Genomic DNA, 17881 nt, shown 5'->3' with positions numbered 1-17881 from the left:
AAGGAAATAAGAGTTATTAGTGTCCTTTGGGGATTCCTTTGTTTTTTTAAACTTACATAATTAAAATATTGAAATAGAAGATATGCAAAGAAAAGTGACTATGATGATTTAAAAAAAAAAAAAAAATTATCTTTGTTTCTGCCCTATGGCATTTGCCCTCTACAGCTCCCCAGACTGTAATGAAACTTGCCTTCACTAGGCTTTTCATACTGAGCAAGGGAATGTTGACCTGAAGGTCATGAGTGGCTTAATCCTCAAACTGTCGTGTGGAGCCATCCTCATGGCTATATCTTTATAATATGCTAATGTCTTAGTCACTAGTGAGAGGAGTTAAAATACCCATGCCTGTCAGCTATAGAGCACCAACAGTCCTATTTGGTCCTTAATATAGTAAGGACATATCTTAATGACTGGCATTCCTTCCTCCTCAGCTAGAGAGCTTTGTGACCTTCCATTCAGTTTATTTTATATCACAGCTGTTCAGGAATTGCTAGAGCCTACCAGCTTTGGGGGAATCGTATAACTGAAATAAGAAAGTAATTTCTGCCATTGCCCCCTTTGCTTCCTGAGGTGTCATCCCTCCCTGCTCCCCAATAATATCTCATCATAGACCAGTCGGTAAATGGCAAGTCTAGCCAGACTCAGTAAGGAAGACTAATTTTTTTTTTTCCCAAGCTACACTTATTTTCTGCTTCCTTTTAAAAAAATTAGATCAGCATCTTTATTTTAATTAAATAGACTGCTAGCTAAAGCCTCTTGAGCACGTAGCATTAAAAAATAGGAAGGAAGCCAAACAGAAGTGACTGCTGAGATAATTTCATCTCGCAAGTAGGGGCCCCAACTGTGCGTCCTTCAGCTTAGTTTCCTAAACAGTATATTGAAGTCCGAAGCTGCTTGGCACCCAGTGAATGTCACGGTAAGCTGCGCTGTCGCCCTGGGGCTCAGGAGTCCCTTGTGATACCGTGAGTGTGGTCATCAGAGGACACCTGTCCTGAGACAGCCAGTAAGAAAATCTGCTTGGGTCACGTAGCAAGAAAACTAGTGAGGTGTCTCAGAAAAGGTGTCAAAACATATTAATGCTATGAAGTAATTAATCAATAATTTGGAAGTGAGTGAGCAGTCATTCCTGCTAAGAGTTTTTTCAAAAGTTCTCAGCGTTAATCTCTCTGTGCTCTCAGTGGAAGCAATGGTGTATATTTATGGTGGGCAATTACCTAATTACTGGCCATTAATGAGTATCTGTAGTCTCTGACCCTACTCAGAGAGATGAGGAATGTCATATTGATGGATTGTTCACTCTATTCGTTCTTTCCTTTCTCCCTTGTTCTATATTATAGGCCACATTCTGCACTATATATTACAGGCAAGGAAAAAAGACAGTTGCATTCACTGTGCTGAAGACACAGAATGACTTTCAGAGGTTCCTCTGGGATTTGTTTTCTGACGCGACTGCTCAAGTAGTGAAGCTGGCCTTACGCCCGCTGCTGCTTCTCTGTCGGGGATGAAAGTCAGCGTGTTGGATCGGGACTTAAGCAGGAGAGGAAGGCAGTTGTGGTTTTTCACTACTGCCCCATCTGCCGTGACTGGGTAGCTTTGCGGAGATCCTGGTTTGGCTTCATGTTCCAATAGTTATTAGTTTCGATGTAGCGGTGAATGAGATGTCTGCCTCCGGAATGTCATTGTTGGAGAGAAAATGCTAGGTTGGGGGTTTCGATATTTCAAAGGAAAAAGATCTAATGGTCTGAGGAATAGCTGTCAGTTTGACGTAGTCATCTTTCAAAACTGAGTATTGTGTAATGTGGAGACCCAAAAGGTATAGAAGATGTTGAGTTATCTACAATGTTGGGTCTCTAGTCCAAACTGAAATACATCCTAGCCACTTCTAGACACCTTGTCTATATTTGGACTGTCATACTGACATGACTACAGCAGACTTTCACTTCTTCCTTTCCTCTTTAATGCCTCCACTCTAGATTCTTTTTTTTTTTTTCCCCCTGTAATAACTCAGTTATGCCTGTTGTTTATGCCTGTAATTAAGCACGTCATACATTGGGGATGGGTGTGTGTCTCTGTAGGTATGCCTCTTTTAGTGTCAGTCTGGATTTAGTTGGGTTTAACCCAGTTGCGTCAGTAGAAACGGAATTTTCTGGATTTTTCTTGCAGGGCATTTTTGATATGTGCCTTACTTGATCAAACTCACAGCTCTTGTTCAAGTTATTATCAGGATGATGAATGCAATGGTTGTCTTAGCCAAAATCAGTCTTTCGGTGTAGTATGAAAGTAAAATTTTAACACGAAACTAACTTTACTCTTTTGTTCTAATGCCTTCTGGCTCAATTTTTTCCTCTAACATGGAATATAACAGGTATTGCTTTCGGAGTTCTCCAGAACTTCTTCCCTCCCCTCCTAAAACCAAGACCCTTTGTTTACTAACAAACTGTTGACTTCTCTCTCTAATCAGATCATAATATGAACTTACCATATTTATTGCCCTTCAAACAGAAGCTTACAAGCGTTTGCCTCTGCTTTCCTTGTATGCAGATACGTGCAAAGCCATTTCTTTTTTGGCCAGCATTCTTGTGGTGTGTTACCATGGTTTCTGTAGAGCATGCTTCTTAATGAGTATGTTTTGTGATACCGTGTGTTCGGCCCTGTCCATTTGTGATGATGTTGAACAGTACCTCCTTGTTTCCTTGTACTTTGCTGTTGCTTTCCCATTCCAGTCTAGAATCAGTCCTGGATTCCAGTCTTGTGGAGCAGAGATGGTCTTCTATTGCATCTGTGTTGGGCACGATGATGTGTTGGTCCTTAAATAAAGCTTCTGGTGCAATACTTGGAGAAATAGGATCAACTGTAACAAGTCTTGTCTATTGCATTAGAAAAAAACCCCAACCCAAACAAACAAACAAAAAAACCCCCTGAAAGATGATGACGGGTAGGGGTGATGTGAGGGTATCTTGCCCAAGGATCTTGTCCTTGAGGCCTGTGAGATCAGAAAGGAAAGGTAAAATACGAAGTGATTCAGAAGGTTTTTGTCCACTTCCAAAAGAGACCTCTGGAGGTGAGATGTTTCAGAAATACCTGGTAGCAAGCATATGATTGTCAGCTAGCCTGGACAAAGTCAATGGGTACTATTCCTTCACTAATGAAAGGTTAAGCTGAGGTGGAACCGCATCATGCAACTGTAGTGCTATTACACTGCATCTACTTGCATCAAAATAAAAGTACCATTAAAACAGACATCTCATAATGGCTGACATCAGTACAGCACTTAGTAAAAGGTTTCTAGGTTTTCCCATGAAATCTCTTTGGCTCAATGAAGCAATGATCTTGCTCAATGATTTCATGAAGCAAAATTGGAATTAAGTACCGTTGTATGTGAGGAGCAGAAACTTCAAATGGGTTTTTCATATATCACTTGCAAAAAGATGGTATGGCAGGAGAATTCAGACAGCTGCTGTGGAAAGCAAGATGTCATGAGCTCTTCTCTCTTGCTTGTTCTTTTTTATGTTGGAGAAGCAGAAATATTCTCTCTCCCTTTCCCTAGAGGATTAACTAGATTACTTTTCTACTAATGCCTAGATTTACTTTCGTAGACACCTTGGATCCAGATATTAGACTCTTATACTTTAGTGCTTTTAAGAAGATTGATGTAATCACAGTAAGTGAAACCAAATACAAAATACTGCATTATAGCTTTATATATACAGTGTACATATCTAAAAAAGCATATTGGGTTGCTACCCCACCCTCAAGATGTAACTGAAATTTGCAGGACCATTAATTTGCTATTAATACAAAACTTAGTCATTCTCTAAGGTAGACAGCTACAAGTACACGGTGGATTGAAACTATTCAAAACCTATTAAAATATCTTTGGTGATGCTTAGGGTTAGGAGGAAGAGAAAGTAACATACTTTTGTGATGCAGTTGCTGTTCTTATAAATAGTACCGATGGCTTCAAAGAGTTTCTAGAATTGGGCTCTGTAACGTTAAAGCTCCAGTTAGACGAAAGAGCTTTTTTTTGAGGATTTTTTTTTTAACTGAAAACATTAAAAGCTTTGCACTTTGAAAGCCTGCGTCAAAGTGAAGGAGTTCATGCTATCGGTGCTTTGAGTATTTGGCATATTGTGCAGTTGACACTGTCCCGACAGTACTGTATCCCTGAGCCTGGCTCTCGCTGCCTTCCGAGGAACCCGCACAAAGGCAGCGGTTGTTCTCCTCCTCCGTGACCCCGGCGACTCGGTGCTCTGCCAGGGTGCGAAACCGTTTGCTACAGAAAAAAAGAAGCTGGCTGTAGAGCTTTTGAAGAGGAGGATGCAGAGGCAGTTGGTTTGAAAGGGCTTAAGAAGAAAAATAGGTAAATTGCTTCTAACGCATCACTTCTAACATTGTATGTAGTGCATGATGGTCTCAGGGATACAAATTAAGATTTGTATTCAATGTTTACTATCTTGTAGGGTTTAATATTGAACTTCATATGTTAGAAATGGTAACCAGGTGTAGATTTTAACCACTGTGAGTGGGTGAAGAAGTGAGCAATGCTAAGGTAATTCTCACTGGCTATGTTTTTGTTTGGAAAATACGAAGCAAAGGTTCTGACAGCTAATGCACCCCTACTCCTATGTGTCTGATAACTAGAAGAAAAGTCCCACACACAAGACGTCCACCAAGGACCATCCATTTGGTATCAGAATCCTATATATAAATTAAGATTACTTTGTCTTCCGGTAGGCTGGTGTTTTGGCTTGCAGCCTGCTCTGTGTAACGGCTCTTTGGAGTGAGTCAAATGTGTCTCACTGGAGTTAAAAGTAAGATGAACTCGGCGAGTTCATTATTCTTGTAGTTGCTCCAAGTTCTGCTTGGTGTCATCTTAATTATTTGACAGGATTCGTACAACCTCCTGAAGCATAATTGTTGGTGTTAGTGTCACGAGTGTAGGCCTGCGGTTTCTTTCTTGCTTCTTGCCTTTCCCGTCAACCCGTGCAGCTATCTAAAAATCTAAGATTAAAGCAGTAGTACAGATTTTGACTCTACGAATTAAGAGTGCTGTGATGGAACTTGGTCTAAAGGTGTTAAAACCACATCCCCATTCCAAGCTTGAATTCATATGAAGCTGCACCATCTTTGAGACGTCAGTATACCAGGATTGCTCCTGTTGGTGGGGGGAAGAAAAATCTTTCTCCACAGAATAATTATTGTTCTCTTAACTTCCTTTTCTCCCAAAGCTTGCATTTTATCATATCTCAAAAGCTGAACACTCTGAAGAGAGACCAGAAGATTTGAGGCTTCAGTTGCTGGTTTGATATGCACTTTTTGGTGCCTTTCCTGCGTGGAAAGGGCAAGCGTGAGACCAACCAAGCTGGAGGGGACAGGGCAGTGACGTCTGAGTGCAGTGAATGCGTGTGGCGTGTGGACTCCTGGGCCCTCTGCGGTGTCCTCCGTGGCCTCTCCCGCTCCCTGCCCATCTTGCCCGTTCCTGCTGGCCTTCTCCGTCTTCTCTTCTCAGGAAGCCTGTGCTGATAATTAGTTCTCCATGCAGTTTTGGAAAGAAATATGTGTAAAGGAATTCCGCATATTAGTGTGCTAATAAGTATGTTATCTCATGTAGTGATTGCTTGCACATCCTTAGCTTCTGTTCCTCAGAACGCTTCATTCTTGGGTTCTTTTATGCCTCCCGCCCCCAGAAAGTTTCTTCCATGCCATCTTCACTCTCTTGCCTGGATACCTCCATCCGAAGTTTCCTTTTCCAGGCTTTCTTTTTGCCTGGATCGTGACATCCACATCTCCAAAAGCAGGAAAATGCTACTAGGCGGAGTGCGTGCTTCTCCCTGTCACTCGTTGCTTCTCCCTGTCACCGGTCCTCTGTCCCCGCAGCCATATGTAGAAAGTTAGGGTTCTAACCACAGAGACCCTCCTTACAGAAACGTACCTAGGGAGATGCAGATAGCCCAGGTGATACCTAGTAGCCGGAGACTATTTCTAAAATTATTTAGCAACCTTCACACAGATGGTTTTTTACATGGAAAATCTCCTGTGAATCTGGGGAAAAAAAGCAAGAAAACCAAACCCTGTGCAGAACACAGTTCCATTTCTTTCCCTCTCTTTTAAGCACCCAGACAGAGCTATAGAGCTTTGTTTTCCAAGGTAAAACACTTTTTACCTCCTTTATATAGGAGAAACAAAATTATTCAGACAGATAATAGTGGTAAGTATCTTCCATTTACTCTCTTCCCACATGGGAATGCTGAGGTGACCATTACAGTTGTGCTAAGTGTGATGTGTTTAGTACTGCAGGAATATGAAGTCTGATTTAATATAGCTTTTCTCAGGCTACTTCCTCAGGGAGTTGCAGGTATCAGGATTAACAGGTAAAGGTATCAAGGGGAAGGGGAAGACAGCTAAATCCTTGCAGAAAAGAGGGAGCAAAAAATAACACTGAATTTATTAAAAGATGAGTTCAAAATAAGATTTGTAAACACAAGGTGTTACGGTGAAGGATAAAAGTTACTAGGTTGGAAGAATGTGCTTTGTAATCACTTTCTAATTTAAAAAACAAACCAAACCACAGTGTTTGCTTCTCGCACAAGGTGCTTAAGGAGATGCAAGAACCTGGTGATGAGAATGGGCGTGGAAACGCAAGAAGACCATTATTAGGGCTTGGGATGAGCCAAAGCAGTTAACGGGGTCACTGTAAGACCAGCCAAGTACTTTACCAGCCAGGGCTGACTCTCGGAGTGAGTACTTTGAAGGTAGGGCAGCTTCTTAGTGATCTAATTTGGTGGGGACAGATCCTGCAGGAAGGCGATTTGTCAGTGTTTCACAGAGCCGATGGCAGTATACAGATTTGGACTAAACTGTTTTCATTTCATGTCCTCTGCAGTAGTAGGAAAAATATTATTTCGGCCTCGTAGCTGTTTATGTCAGTAATTGCTAGTTAATATAATTCCGGTCAGAGTCTTTGGAGAATCGCTCCTAATTGTTAGACAGACAAGAGACAGCTTCATCCCTTAGCACTAATCCTATTTCACAAGAAGCTCAGCGTTTAAGCTGTTACACGGATTTCCTCCCTGATTCATAATAACTGTTGCATCTTTATCCTCCTCTAAAATTGGAGGAAGGAGTGGCTTAGAGTCTCATGGATGAAGGCGGTATTATGACACCTGCTCCTAATGTGGTCATTATTTGTTTCTCTACAGTAGATATTGTATTTCTCTTAAAAATTAATATTGGAGAAGAAGAGAGCCATGCTTATTGCGTACGGTAGCATTTCTGACAGTCCTGTTGTTTGTAATGTGCTGGTATGCTACGGAGAAAGGGGGAGGAGGGAGTGTGAAAAGACACAATTGGCTCTTCATACAAATGGTGGAGCCTAACTTGCAGATTAGTCATCTTAACATATTTCACCAGCACTGCTAGCTTCACTTCAAATGCCTAAGGAAACAGTAATGTAGTTTTTAATGGCTCGTCAAAACTCTGGTTTCTTCACTGCTTTACGACACACGTTATACATCCTCTTTCCCCAACCCAATAAATATTTAACTATACAAAGTGGAGCAGCTCCACAGAAGAAGCTCGGAGCTCGGTGATCAGGAAGGATCCTTGCATGGTGTGTTGGCATCATAAAGCTCCAAAGCTTGTTTTCCCCGATTCGGAGCAGGATCTTCAACATAGTCCCCCCAACCTTGATCCTACAGCCTAATCTAAGTGTGAAATCTATATTTGGCTGGTTTAGATTCAGAATGCTACCCAGGACCCGAGAAATCTTTTTTCTTTTTTTCTTTATTTTTTGGGGGGGAGGGGAGCGCTGGGAGGAAGGAAGGTACTCTTCAAGACTTTTTAAGGGTTCTTGAAACAGATCTGTGAAGATCTACTGCACGCTTTGGCACCAGCTCAGTTACTGAGAGGTAGTTCTTCCGCGGGGTAACGCACACAACAAGTTTTCAGGATTTTGTTGGTCAAGCATGTGCTTAACTGCTTTCTTGAACAAGCAGAGGTTCAAACCATGTCTATATCCCATTTAATCATGTGCTTAGGTGCCCAGAACTGTGTTACTTTCACAAGTCAAGCTCTTGAGCTATTGCTGTCAACTACAAGCAGTGACAATTGCAAAGCCTGGTAATAGCTGAGATACAAGAATCTAGGAGCAGCGAGCAACACCTGCCCTCAAGCAAGAGTGCCTTCAGCTTGACTGTGGCTTGGTGTTGCCTGAAGGAAGTGGTTGAGATGCCAGTTGAAGTCTAACAGCTTATGTCCTGGGTCTGCACTAAACAATTCCTGAACCAGTATAGTCTTAGATGCCTTGGGTTGCGAAGGTGCGAAATGAAGGATGTTACATGAAAGAAATGGTATGGGATTCATTATCTGCGTATGAGTCACCTCATTTGGAGTCTGTCTGATCATTGTTTCCCGCATAACTACTTTTCACTGATAAAAGAGAAATGTACACCTCATTTCAGTGGAATGCTTGTGATCTGCAGCTAGAATGGGCAAAGGACAGCTGAAGTATGTGCGTTGTTGGCGATTGCTCTTCGAGCACAACAAGGGGCGCTTGTCTTGATTTCAACTCTTCTGGTGTAAGCCCCAGGCAATTGAATCGGTGTTACACTTCCCAAATGGCAAAGGACAAAGATATTTTTCCACGGAAATAAGCTTTGACTGTAGTACTTGAAGTTCAGTAAGTACTTTTTGTACGGGGTCCTCCCAACTTTTTAAACTGCAGAGGCAGCACTGCAAAAGAGTCACTCAAGTTTTTGTTATCACTTAAAATTATCTGTGGAATGGGTACGTGGGTAACCTTTGCAAACAACTGTAGGAAAACTATCAGTGAGAGTGCCTGTGATAAACAGAATTAATTTGCTTTCTGGCTGACCTTGAGAACTATGCTGCCTCTTAAAGGGGAAAAGTGGGGAAAAATGAACCAAACCTAAAAACCGGCACACTTCATCAGACAGTTGTAGTCAGATGGCAATAATACATTGAGCTGTCACTTTAAGGACAAAAGTATATAGTAGTACATTTTAAATCCAGCTAAATACATCTTGGAGTTAAGCACAATAGTGTTATAAATTCTGAAATGGGCTTATACCCTGGAGAAGTATGAATTGTAGCTGGCAGTTACATTTCTCTTGAAAAAGACTAAACATGCGCATGCATATGGACCAGAGGATCAAAATTTTCTGCTTTGAAAGAGGGTGATAATATGAGTTCTGCCAGGAGGAAAAAAAAGTTTTCATTCGGAGGCATCACAGAGTAGGCTGACAGGAGGTGGAAGCAGCAGAACTTGTGTGGTAGATGTCTGAATTTGGCAGGGATTTAACATTCAGTCTAAAATAAAGTTAGTTGAGTACAGGCAGATTTAATGTTGAGCCTGTACACTCTGTTCAGTGTGAGCACATCGTGTGAAAAAGTGAAATTTCCATCTCAAATTCTTCAGAAAGCTTGGGCAAGCATAATGCTTGCAAGTATGGGGTTATGATTTAAAGAAATTCAGATGAGTTTTTGATTAAATATGAAAGCTATTTAGCTGTTATGGGTTTCATCTATGTTTCTTATCGCTTTCAACTTGTGGTATTGCTTAAGAAAACATCTGAAAAGTCAGCGGTCTTCCAGATGAAACTTGAATTTAGTAGTGCCAATAGTAATTGCTTTATTGGGTTTTCACCTCACAATTGATAAAACCATTACAGCTCTTCCTCCCAGGAACATATGCTTACATGGCTGTATCACGTTTTGATTTTTCAAATATGTTTTTAGTCCTTTTCCCGTAAGCAAAAAGCCTGAAAGACATGATCTTCCTAAAACAAGGAAGCAAACAGAAATCTAAAATAAAGAAATAGAAGCCCCCGCATACCAAACCCAGGTTTATGAGTTTGCAAACCAACTCACCATTTCGGCTTGTTGGAGGCAGGAGCCTAGCGGGACTCGTGCTTGGCAAATAATGTGCGCTGGTCAGCCTATCGTTGTTGTTGGTATTATATATTGCTTGCTAGTGTTGCCAAGTACTTTTCCAAAGCTGTCAATTCTGTCACAGAAGTTGTGCTTTAATTTAATGTGGGATAGTAGTTTATGCTGTGAGTAACCAAAGCTATTTCTATACAGTGTAGAGAATGACAGGACTGCAGAATGGATTTTTTTTTTTTTTTTTTTTTTTTACTATTTGGACAAACATGAAGTACAATTCCAATCCCTTGTGATAACTTGAACTTAATCACTTAAGAATTACAAATTTTGGCTATTTCTGGATGTTGACACGGTTATCGTTAAGAACTTGAAGTTTGGAAGGGAAAAGCCTTGAACACAACTATTCCTTTCTAAAATTAAGTTTGGTAAAAGGAAGATAAGAGCACCAACTTCTGAAATGGTTTTGATGGCTGGGGAGGAGAAGGGAGGGCCAGTGAGGAGGATGAAATTATTGAGTGAATGAGTGAAGAGGCAAGCATTGCTGACAGCAAGCTTTCTTCTACTTTCTCAATAGTAACTAGTAACTAGTTCCTCAGACAGGCAGCAGTACCTACCGTTATACACCGTTGTTCAATCTCCAAAGCCATGAGAGACTAATGATAGAACTGAAGAGGAGCTCAGTGGGTTAAAATATGGATCCTGTGGAGATTGGTGGGAAAGCTGTACCTCAGTTCATAGAACTAGTCTGTCAGCTAGATGGTTTGCTGTCCTGTGCTCTCTCTGCTAAAAACGTGGTTTTTTGCCAGTAGCTGTTAAGAAGGTGCACAAATGTCTGCACAAAATTCTGTGCTGAAGACCATGTTGAGGTACTTTTGCTCAATGTTTTATATTTCCGTTACTGTGACTGCAATTATGACTTTTTTTCCACAGTAAATACACAGAATGTGGAAATCAAATTATTGAGGGCATCAAGTAGCTTTTATTTAGAAATCATTTACTGGGAAGGACAAAAGCAATAATAATAAAAAAAAAAATCTTAAATTCAATTACTGAATGCTTAGCTGAAGCAGTAGTGGAAACATGTCATCTAAATTAAGAACATAACCAAACCCCATTACCTTAATAGTCTTACCTTATTTATAACTACTGAAAACTTACAGGGGAGCAGTGGAGAGCAAGGTATGTATTGATGATAGATTTGAGAACATGGAAAATTAATGTGTTTTTCCTTTTTTTTTTTTTTTTTTTTTTAGGTAAGTAACTGAAGGGGACATGAAGAATTGACATTTAAATGGCCAGCATGTTGCAAAAGGTATTTCACTTCAGATTGAAGAGGAATGCACGAATAATTCACTTGAGTACATGTTTAATGAGTATTTGCATCTTTTAAAAAAAAAAAAAATAATGGATTAAACCTTCTTTTGTAAACTGAATGACCGAAAGAAGTAAAAATCAGCAAGCTTGCGTTTGGTGTTCATGCTATACTTAAGTGATATCAGCATCTAATGGGAAACTGGGTACTACTCTTTTAACTTTTTACCTATGTAACCCCTGCTAATCGACCAAATGCCAAGGTGTCGTAGTTGTTCCACCTCTCTGGTTTGCAGTGACACTACTGAGCATGCAGGTAAAGTGTTTGTGGTGCTTCACTAGCAGGTCGCAGGTTATTTTGAGGTAAGGCACGCTGCACCATGCAGTAATGGGAAGCAGCTGTGGGCAGGCAGTTTTCCTGAACTCTGCTTGCTGTCCCTATATGGGGGTTTAATCCTTCTTTGCTATCAAACGACATCTGGACTGGCAGGAGGTCCTCACTGTGTCATTGCAGAGAAGACAAAAGAACCTGTTTTTAGCGAGGTGGCTAAAGTTATTTTATTTACTCTATGCTAAAAAAAGTAGTAGGAGTAATAATGTGCTGAACGGAATGTGTCAGTATCACGCTTGAAATCTTTTTCTGCCCCAGAGACTTTGCCTGAGGTCAGATGAGGTATTGCTAATTTTGCTGTTGGTCACTGGAAAGTCTGTTTTAGACGCCGATCATAAAGTTGATAGACGGGTCACATCTGATTCCTAAGAGATGATATCAGTAAGTAACTCTGAGAAAGCTAAACCGGTATCTGATCTCTAAACAGCCACTTCCTTGCCAGCCAGATGGTTACGTAGGTATGCAAGGGCTTACCGTGCGTTGGGAAGCGGTATCTGTAAATAGGCTGCTAACAAAATTCTTGAGCTTTTGCTGATGACACCCACACATAAGCTTCAAAGCACACCCTGCTATATTTTATTTGCAATGATTGTCCTACTGATGATTTTTTAAATCACTGACAATCCATTAGAATTTTGTAGAATGTTTATTGTCAAATGCAGTAGTTTGTGACATCCATCAGAAGGGTGTAGGTTGATGGGAGAGCAATGGTTACATAGAGTAATTCCACTTACTACCTATTGGGGGTGGTAACACAAAGTTATTGGGAAGAATCTTCAAAAAGGCTGGTTAAAGAAAAAGAATTCTGTCTTATAAAAATGTCAGTGTTTCCTAATGACTTCCATTAGAGTGAAAGTTATACTACTTAATATTTTTGACAGAAGAGTGAAAAGAGGAAAATGGACCTTTTGATGGACCTTTGTGTCTGGGATATGGACGGTAGACTCAATTTCTGATCTCAGAAAGGCAGAACTGAGGTTTAACTCGGAATTTCCTAGTACTGAAAAGATAATGGAGACCAGTGGGTTTTTGGCTGTTCTCCTTCCCTAGATTTTGAGTTAAAAACCCAAAACTACATTGGACACAGAAATTAAGTATTTTCGCTGAAAAACAAGATTTTCAGCTGAAAAATTTCAGCTTAAAGGTTTTGGCTTTTATGAACTTTCCACTATTGGCTGCAGGTAAGTACTTTATCATCTTTTTCTGCTGTTCTTCCTGCTTTTCTTTTCTCTCCATTGGGGTTCACTGATGTAGAAATGTCACAGAAACAAAGCCTTACCTGAAGCTGATTTAGTGAACTGGAGTTTGGGAATATTTAGCTTAAAAAAAAAACCTGTCCAACTAAAACTTTGATCGGACTTGATTATTCTGATTTATATTTTAAGCAGGAAGTATTTTGAAAGATGGGGTATAAATGTGGTGCAGCTAAGCAAGAAAACAAATCAACTTTTTTCTCTGCTGAAGCTTGCAGTAGTTTTACTAGCTTAGAGGTCCTTCTGAACAGAAGCACAGACGTATCAACGTAGAGAAGGTAGCGATGGCAGAGTTGTACTTACTATCAGTGAGTAAGTGCCTGTGTGGGAACTAAACATTCTTTTAAGTCCCCAGAGAATGCCACAGCATGGTTTTAGCCTTTTAAAAGAGAAATCATTTGGCTAGCATTAAAACAAAATGCTGGTAATTGTGGCTGCTTTAGATTTTTTTTTTTTTTTTTTTTTAATTTGAGCAGCTAAATATTAAGAAAACCTCCAGTTGTGAATCGGAGGCAAAACTTTCAGTAACTTGGGAATGACGGGTGGAGCCTGCAGCGCAGTATAGTTGTTGCTTTCTGAAAGTTCTGAGCACCCCAGATCATTGACTTATTCTGGACATTTACCGTCGCCAGTGTATGGACGCTGATGCGGAGGCCTGAGTGCATGAATGATACACCATTGCTTAAAGCTGGTTTCAGACTTTGAAGAGCGAGGGTTCCCTCTCGAACGTCGATCCTTTCAGTAGGCTGAAATGCATCTTACTTAAGGGAGTGGTTCCCCTTTAGTCCGTGATGTGAGCTTAGGATTCATGGTATAGCAGAGAGACAACTGCATGGAAAATACAGTAGAGTTTGACTGCTGCGTTACTGGGATTTTTCTTAAGCAGTTATTTGGAACTGATAAAATCTGTGTAAAAACCAGCATTAATTACTTGTGCACTAGTTTTATATACCAAGCAAAAATACTAGATGTGATGCAATGCTTGCTGAATACCTCATGTATTAGGTAAGTGTAAAAATAATACAAGTTTGTCCCGTATGGATTTGTGTCTCGTGGGCTACCTTAGGATACATTGTAGGGAAACAGATATAATGATATAAAACGATGAAATTGGAGTGATCTGTTGCAGGCAATTTAGTTTATTACATTGGACATGTTATCAGGTCTCTGAAACATAACTAGAAGCTTCCTCTTGGAAACATGTCCTGTCCTGTCTGTCTTAATGATCATCTGCAGTGCGTTATTATTCCTTCATTGTAACTATGTGCTTTCTGTCGGAAGCCAGCAGAGAATGCTGCTGAGGAATAAAAAATTCCTTTAATTTTACAGGAAAAATAATCCAGTTTTGTATTACGCCTTTGAAAGTTTTCAGAGGTCATCCCAGTAAACCAGGCATTGTTCTGTGAGCTGCATCATCACCATCTCAAGCAACCTGTCATATTGGTTCTTGAGGTATAGATGCACTTTTTTCTCTTTTTTTTCCCCCCTCGTTTTTGTCTGTTAAATTATATTTTTGTCTGTCGAGCCATATGCTCAAATTTGAGCTCTTAATAAAGGACTTGAAACGTTATACTGAGATTGTACAGTTCATTTAGGTAAATGCCAAACAACATGCTAAGGTCAGGGATTCTCTAAAGTAGGTCAAAATCCTCTACGATTTGAGTGTCACTGTTCTCTGGTAATTTTGCCTTGTCTTCTAAAAACACAAGTTTCTAGCCGGTATGATTGTAGAGGTACCAGTGGAAATATGAACTGCGTTCGCACCGATTTCCCCAGTGCTCAACTGAGACTTTGTACTGCCTGAAATGAGAGGTAGGTGCTCTCTTCTTCTTTTTCAAGACACTGAGGACTCAGCAACCAGACCTGTGTGTGTGTATATATATATATATATAAAATCACAGAATGAAATGTGTTGTATTTGCCATTGGCAGGTAACAAGGTGGTCAGGGTTGTGCTGGGCAGCAGGGAAATGCTGCCCTGTCTCTTACTCTTGAAGCTTTTGATAAAAGACATCTACTGGGTTTATGGCACGTGCTCTCCCCAGCTTTCCGTGGAGCCAGGCAGCAGAACAGGCGTCACCCTTTCTTTCCTTTCTTGTCTCTGGCTCGGCTGTTAACAGCCACATTTTTCCTCATTGGTGATCCTGAACTGGGGCAATTGCTACAGCACCTGATAAAATGCTGAGTAATATTTTTGGAAAACTGAGTCAATTCAGTTGGTGGGGTGTTCAACATCCAACTTTACAAGAGAATCTGCCTGGAATCTTTTAATGATCATCCTGATGGTTTTTCAGCATTAGAGAACCAAAAAACCTCTGTGAATAGTAGCTGAATGGCAAAATCGAGATCTTTGTTTTACGCCACTCGGTTGCTTACCAGGACTGGTATTCTATCAGGTAATGGTGATATGTAGGTAAGGAAGTTGTCTGAAGAAAGGAAACTTGTTTTTTCCACAGTGTGAACAATTGATCTTCTTACCAAATATTTTTGAGCCTCAGATGCCCTCTAATCCAAGCTTATTCTGAGCACTTAGCTGTTCGTGGTATTTTCCTTTAGATAAATTCTTTGTCATGTTAGTGAAGAAGGCTGTAAGTGGAGAACATGTTTGCGTGTCTTGAGATTTTTACAGTGAGCAAGGGAAGTTTTAGAACTGACAGAAGGATCTTATATCTGCACCTTATATTTATTTTTTAATTTTTCCCTCCTTTAAAAAGTGGATGCAGCACTTGACGATTTCTTCTTAGTTAGTTAGTGTACATTAAAAGTTAAATTGCGTCTTCTGAGGTCTGTGTCTGAAATGTTTGTATGTGCCAACACAAAACATGATGTCCCTGCCCGTGGCGAGAGCGGGTGGACTAGATGGTCTTTGAAAGTCCCTTCCAACCCAAACCATTCTGTGATTCTATGAGTCTGTGAAAAGTCAAAGCTCTAGCTCTACTCCTCCTTTCCTTCCAGTTCCATTGCTGTAGCTTAATATTTATTTTCGTGCTGTGTTTAAAAACGGTATAAAATGCATATCTTTAAATTCTGTCTAGATATACAGTGATTTTAAGTTGTGACTATTATCTGCCTGTTGGAATTGTCTAAGGAACAGATATCTACATCTGAAAAAAACCAGCACAGCATTTCACATTAAGTGGTACTTTTGTTGGCAGCTTCAGGGGACATGAAAGTTTGAATGGGCATAATGAATAAATTACCCTTTGACTTCAGACTGTTCCTTCAAAACAAGAATGAAATGTTGTATGGTGAGTTTGCACTGCTTTTTGCCTTCTTGTATTTCTTTGTAGGTATGCAAGAGGCTCATTTTCCTCATGATTAATTTAATCCATCATGATCTGGCCTGTGTTACAAAATGCAAGGAAAAGCATTTTTATTCTAACCAAAATGAGCATGAAGGAGTCACGGTTATTTTTTTAGGCTCTGTGACTACAAAATGGGAGAAATTCCAGAGTCTCTAAGAAGACTTAAAAGTATTTGACTCTTGCTATTGATTTTTATGTGGAATGCTTTCAGATGCTGGGGCAATTAGCAGCTAAGCTAAATACAAGCGAAGAGGGACTGCTCCATCAGAAGGTGAAGCTAATGGGCCATAAGGCGCACAGGATAATTCAAGTGTCCAGCACTAGGTCTGAACTAGCCTGCCACCAGAAGGAGCGGGGAGCTGGATACGATGGCCAAGGGCTGAATGATGCGCTGTGAATCAGTATGAGCTGTTTTAAGATGTTGCGTAGCCACGCTCGGAAATAGCTTTCAGTTGAGTAGCTGGGAAGAAAATGGGTGCAGAAAGCATCTCTTGCTTGAGGCAGTCGCTGTTTAAGCAGCAGATTCTATATGGCCCTTCTGTGGCTTGCTATCTTGTGAGTTGTTTTTTTTTTTTCTTTTTCCCTGAGAGAAAGAGAAGGAAGAAGCCACACCAGATAGGCTAAGATCTCCCAAAGTCACTTCGCTTTATTTAAAAAAGAGCCCAAAGTATAAATCCTGAGGAAGTGTCTGATATGGTCCTAAGCTCGTGGCTCCATGGTTCCATGGCTCATTTTGCAGACATGAAGAAAAATGTGACACGTGAAGCATTGACTGCGAAGAGCAACAGGTTGGCTGCCTTTTTTTTTTTTTAATCTGTGTTAACCTTTCTGCCAAATCTTAATTCTTTTCTTGTACTACAAGCATGGCAGTCAAAAGGGCATTATGTTTTTCCAGTGAGAGAATGGGTAGTTCTTATCAGCCAGACAAATTTCTTAGATTCTGTTTATAAACATATGTTGAGAAAACACTTTGTTCTCATGCAGTTTTTGCAGTTTACTTATGGTGCCAGAAGAGATGAAAACATAAGTGTAGTCACTTTTCAGAGCTACTTTAAAAGATACTCTCTTTGTTTTAATGTATCAGATAATTATTGGTTGTCTTTTCAAACACCCCCTCTCCCCCCCCCCAAAGTTTGCAAATCCTTCCACGTATGCCAGGAGATATTGCTATTTTTTAGAAATGTTTGTAAATGGGCAGTTTTGGATGAGCCTTTTTGTTAAGAGATGAATAAGAATGGGAAACTAAACTTTCTCCAAATGCTCCGACAAATTAATTGGATACCAGCAGCTCTTTGGCATTCCGCGTTTCCTTTTTAAACAACAGCAGAGACCTACCTTGACAGCCGCTCCTGCCATCGTATCATAATGCTTATCCAGCAGCATTACAAATTTTTATATACCTGTAGCACTAAACAGATAAGCCCGGTAAATCAAGCAAGAATAATCCCTGGTGTCTTTTGGAAGTTGCAATTCAATGATTTTAATGCTGTTCTTGTCTCCAGTTGGTCTCCTCTCCAGCTAGGCAAAACATTCTAGCAGGCAATGCTACATCTTCTGCCCCGTATATTAACTGCTGGCTGGAACGTGGGTAGTAACAACCTCAGATGAAACATAGATGCAGAATATTGTTGCCTCTGCTTTTCTCCATCCACGTTCCAGTGCTATTTCTGGCACGGGTAGAGGTTGAAGAATGGGGCCAAGGTATGAAATGTTGTCAGG

At 40.4% G+C, this 17881-nt stretch overlaps 1 protein-coding gene across 3 annotated transcripts in view; it reads left to right on the top strand.

Annotated features, from left to right (window-relative positions):
* ANK2 (ankyrin 2) overlaps window positions 1-17881 on the top strand; it is a 347335-nt gene that overhangs the window by 20610 nt on the left and 308844 nt on the right. For all 3 annotated transcript variants that reach the window (XM_075150301.1, XM_075150298.1, XM_075150300.1), the window contains exon 2: window positions 11157-11215. In XM_075150301.1, the coding sequence (XP_075006402.1) occupies window positions 11195-11215 (21 nt within the window). In that variant the 5' untranslated portion in view covers window positions 11157-11194. The remainder of the gene's footprint in view (window positions 1-11156; window positions 11216-17881) is intronic.

Source organism: Calonectris borealis, chromosome 4 (genome assembly GCF_964195595.1).
Source record: "Calonectris borealis chromosome 4, bCalBor7.hap1.2, whole genome shotgun sequence".
In the NCBI taxonomy this organism is placed as follows: domain Eukaryota; kingdom Metazoa; phylum Chordata; class Aves; order Procellariiformes; family Procellariidae; genus Calonectris; species Calonectris borealis.
This window is presented reverse-complemented; position numbering and strand designations above follow the sequence as displayed.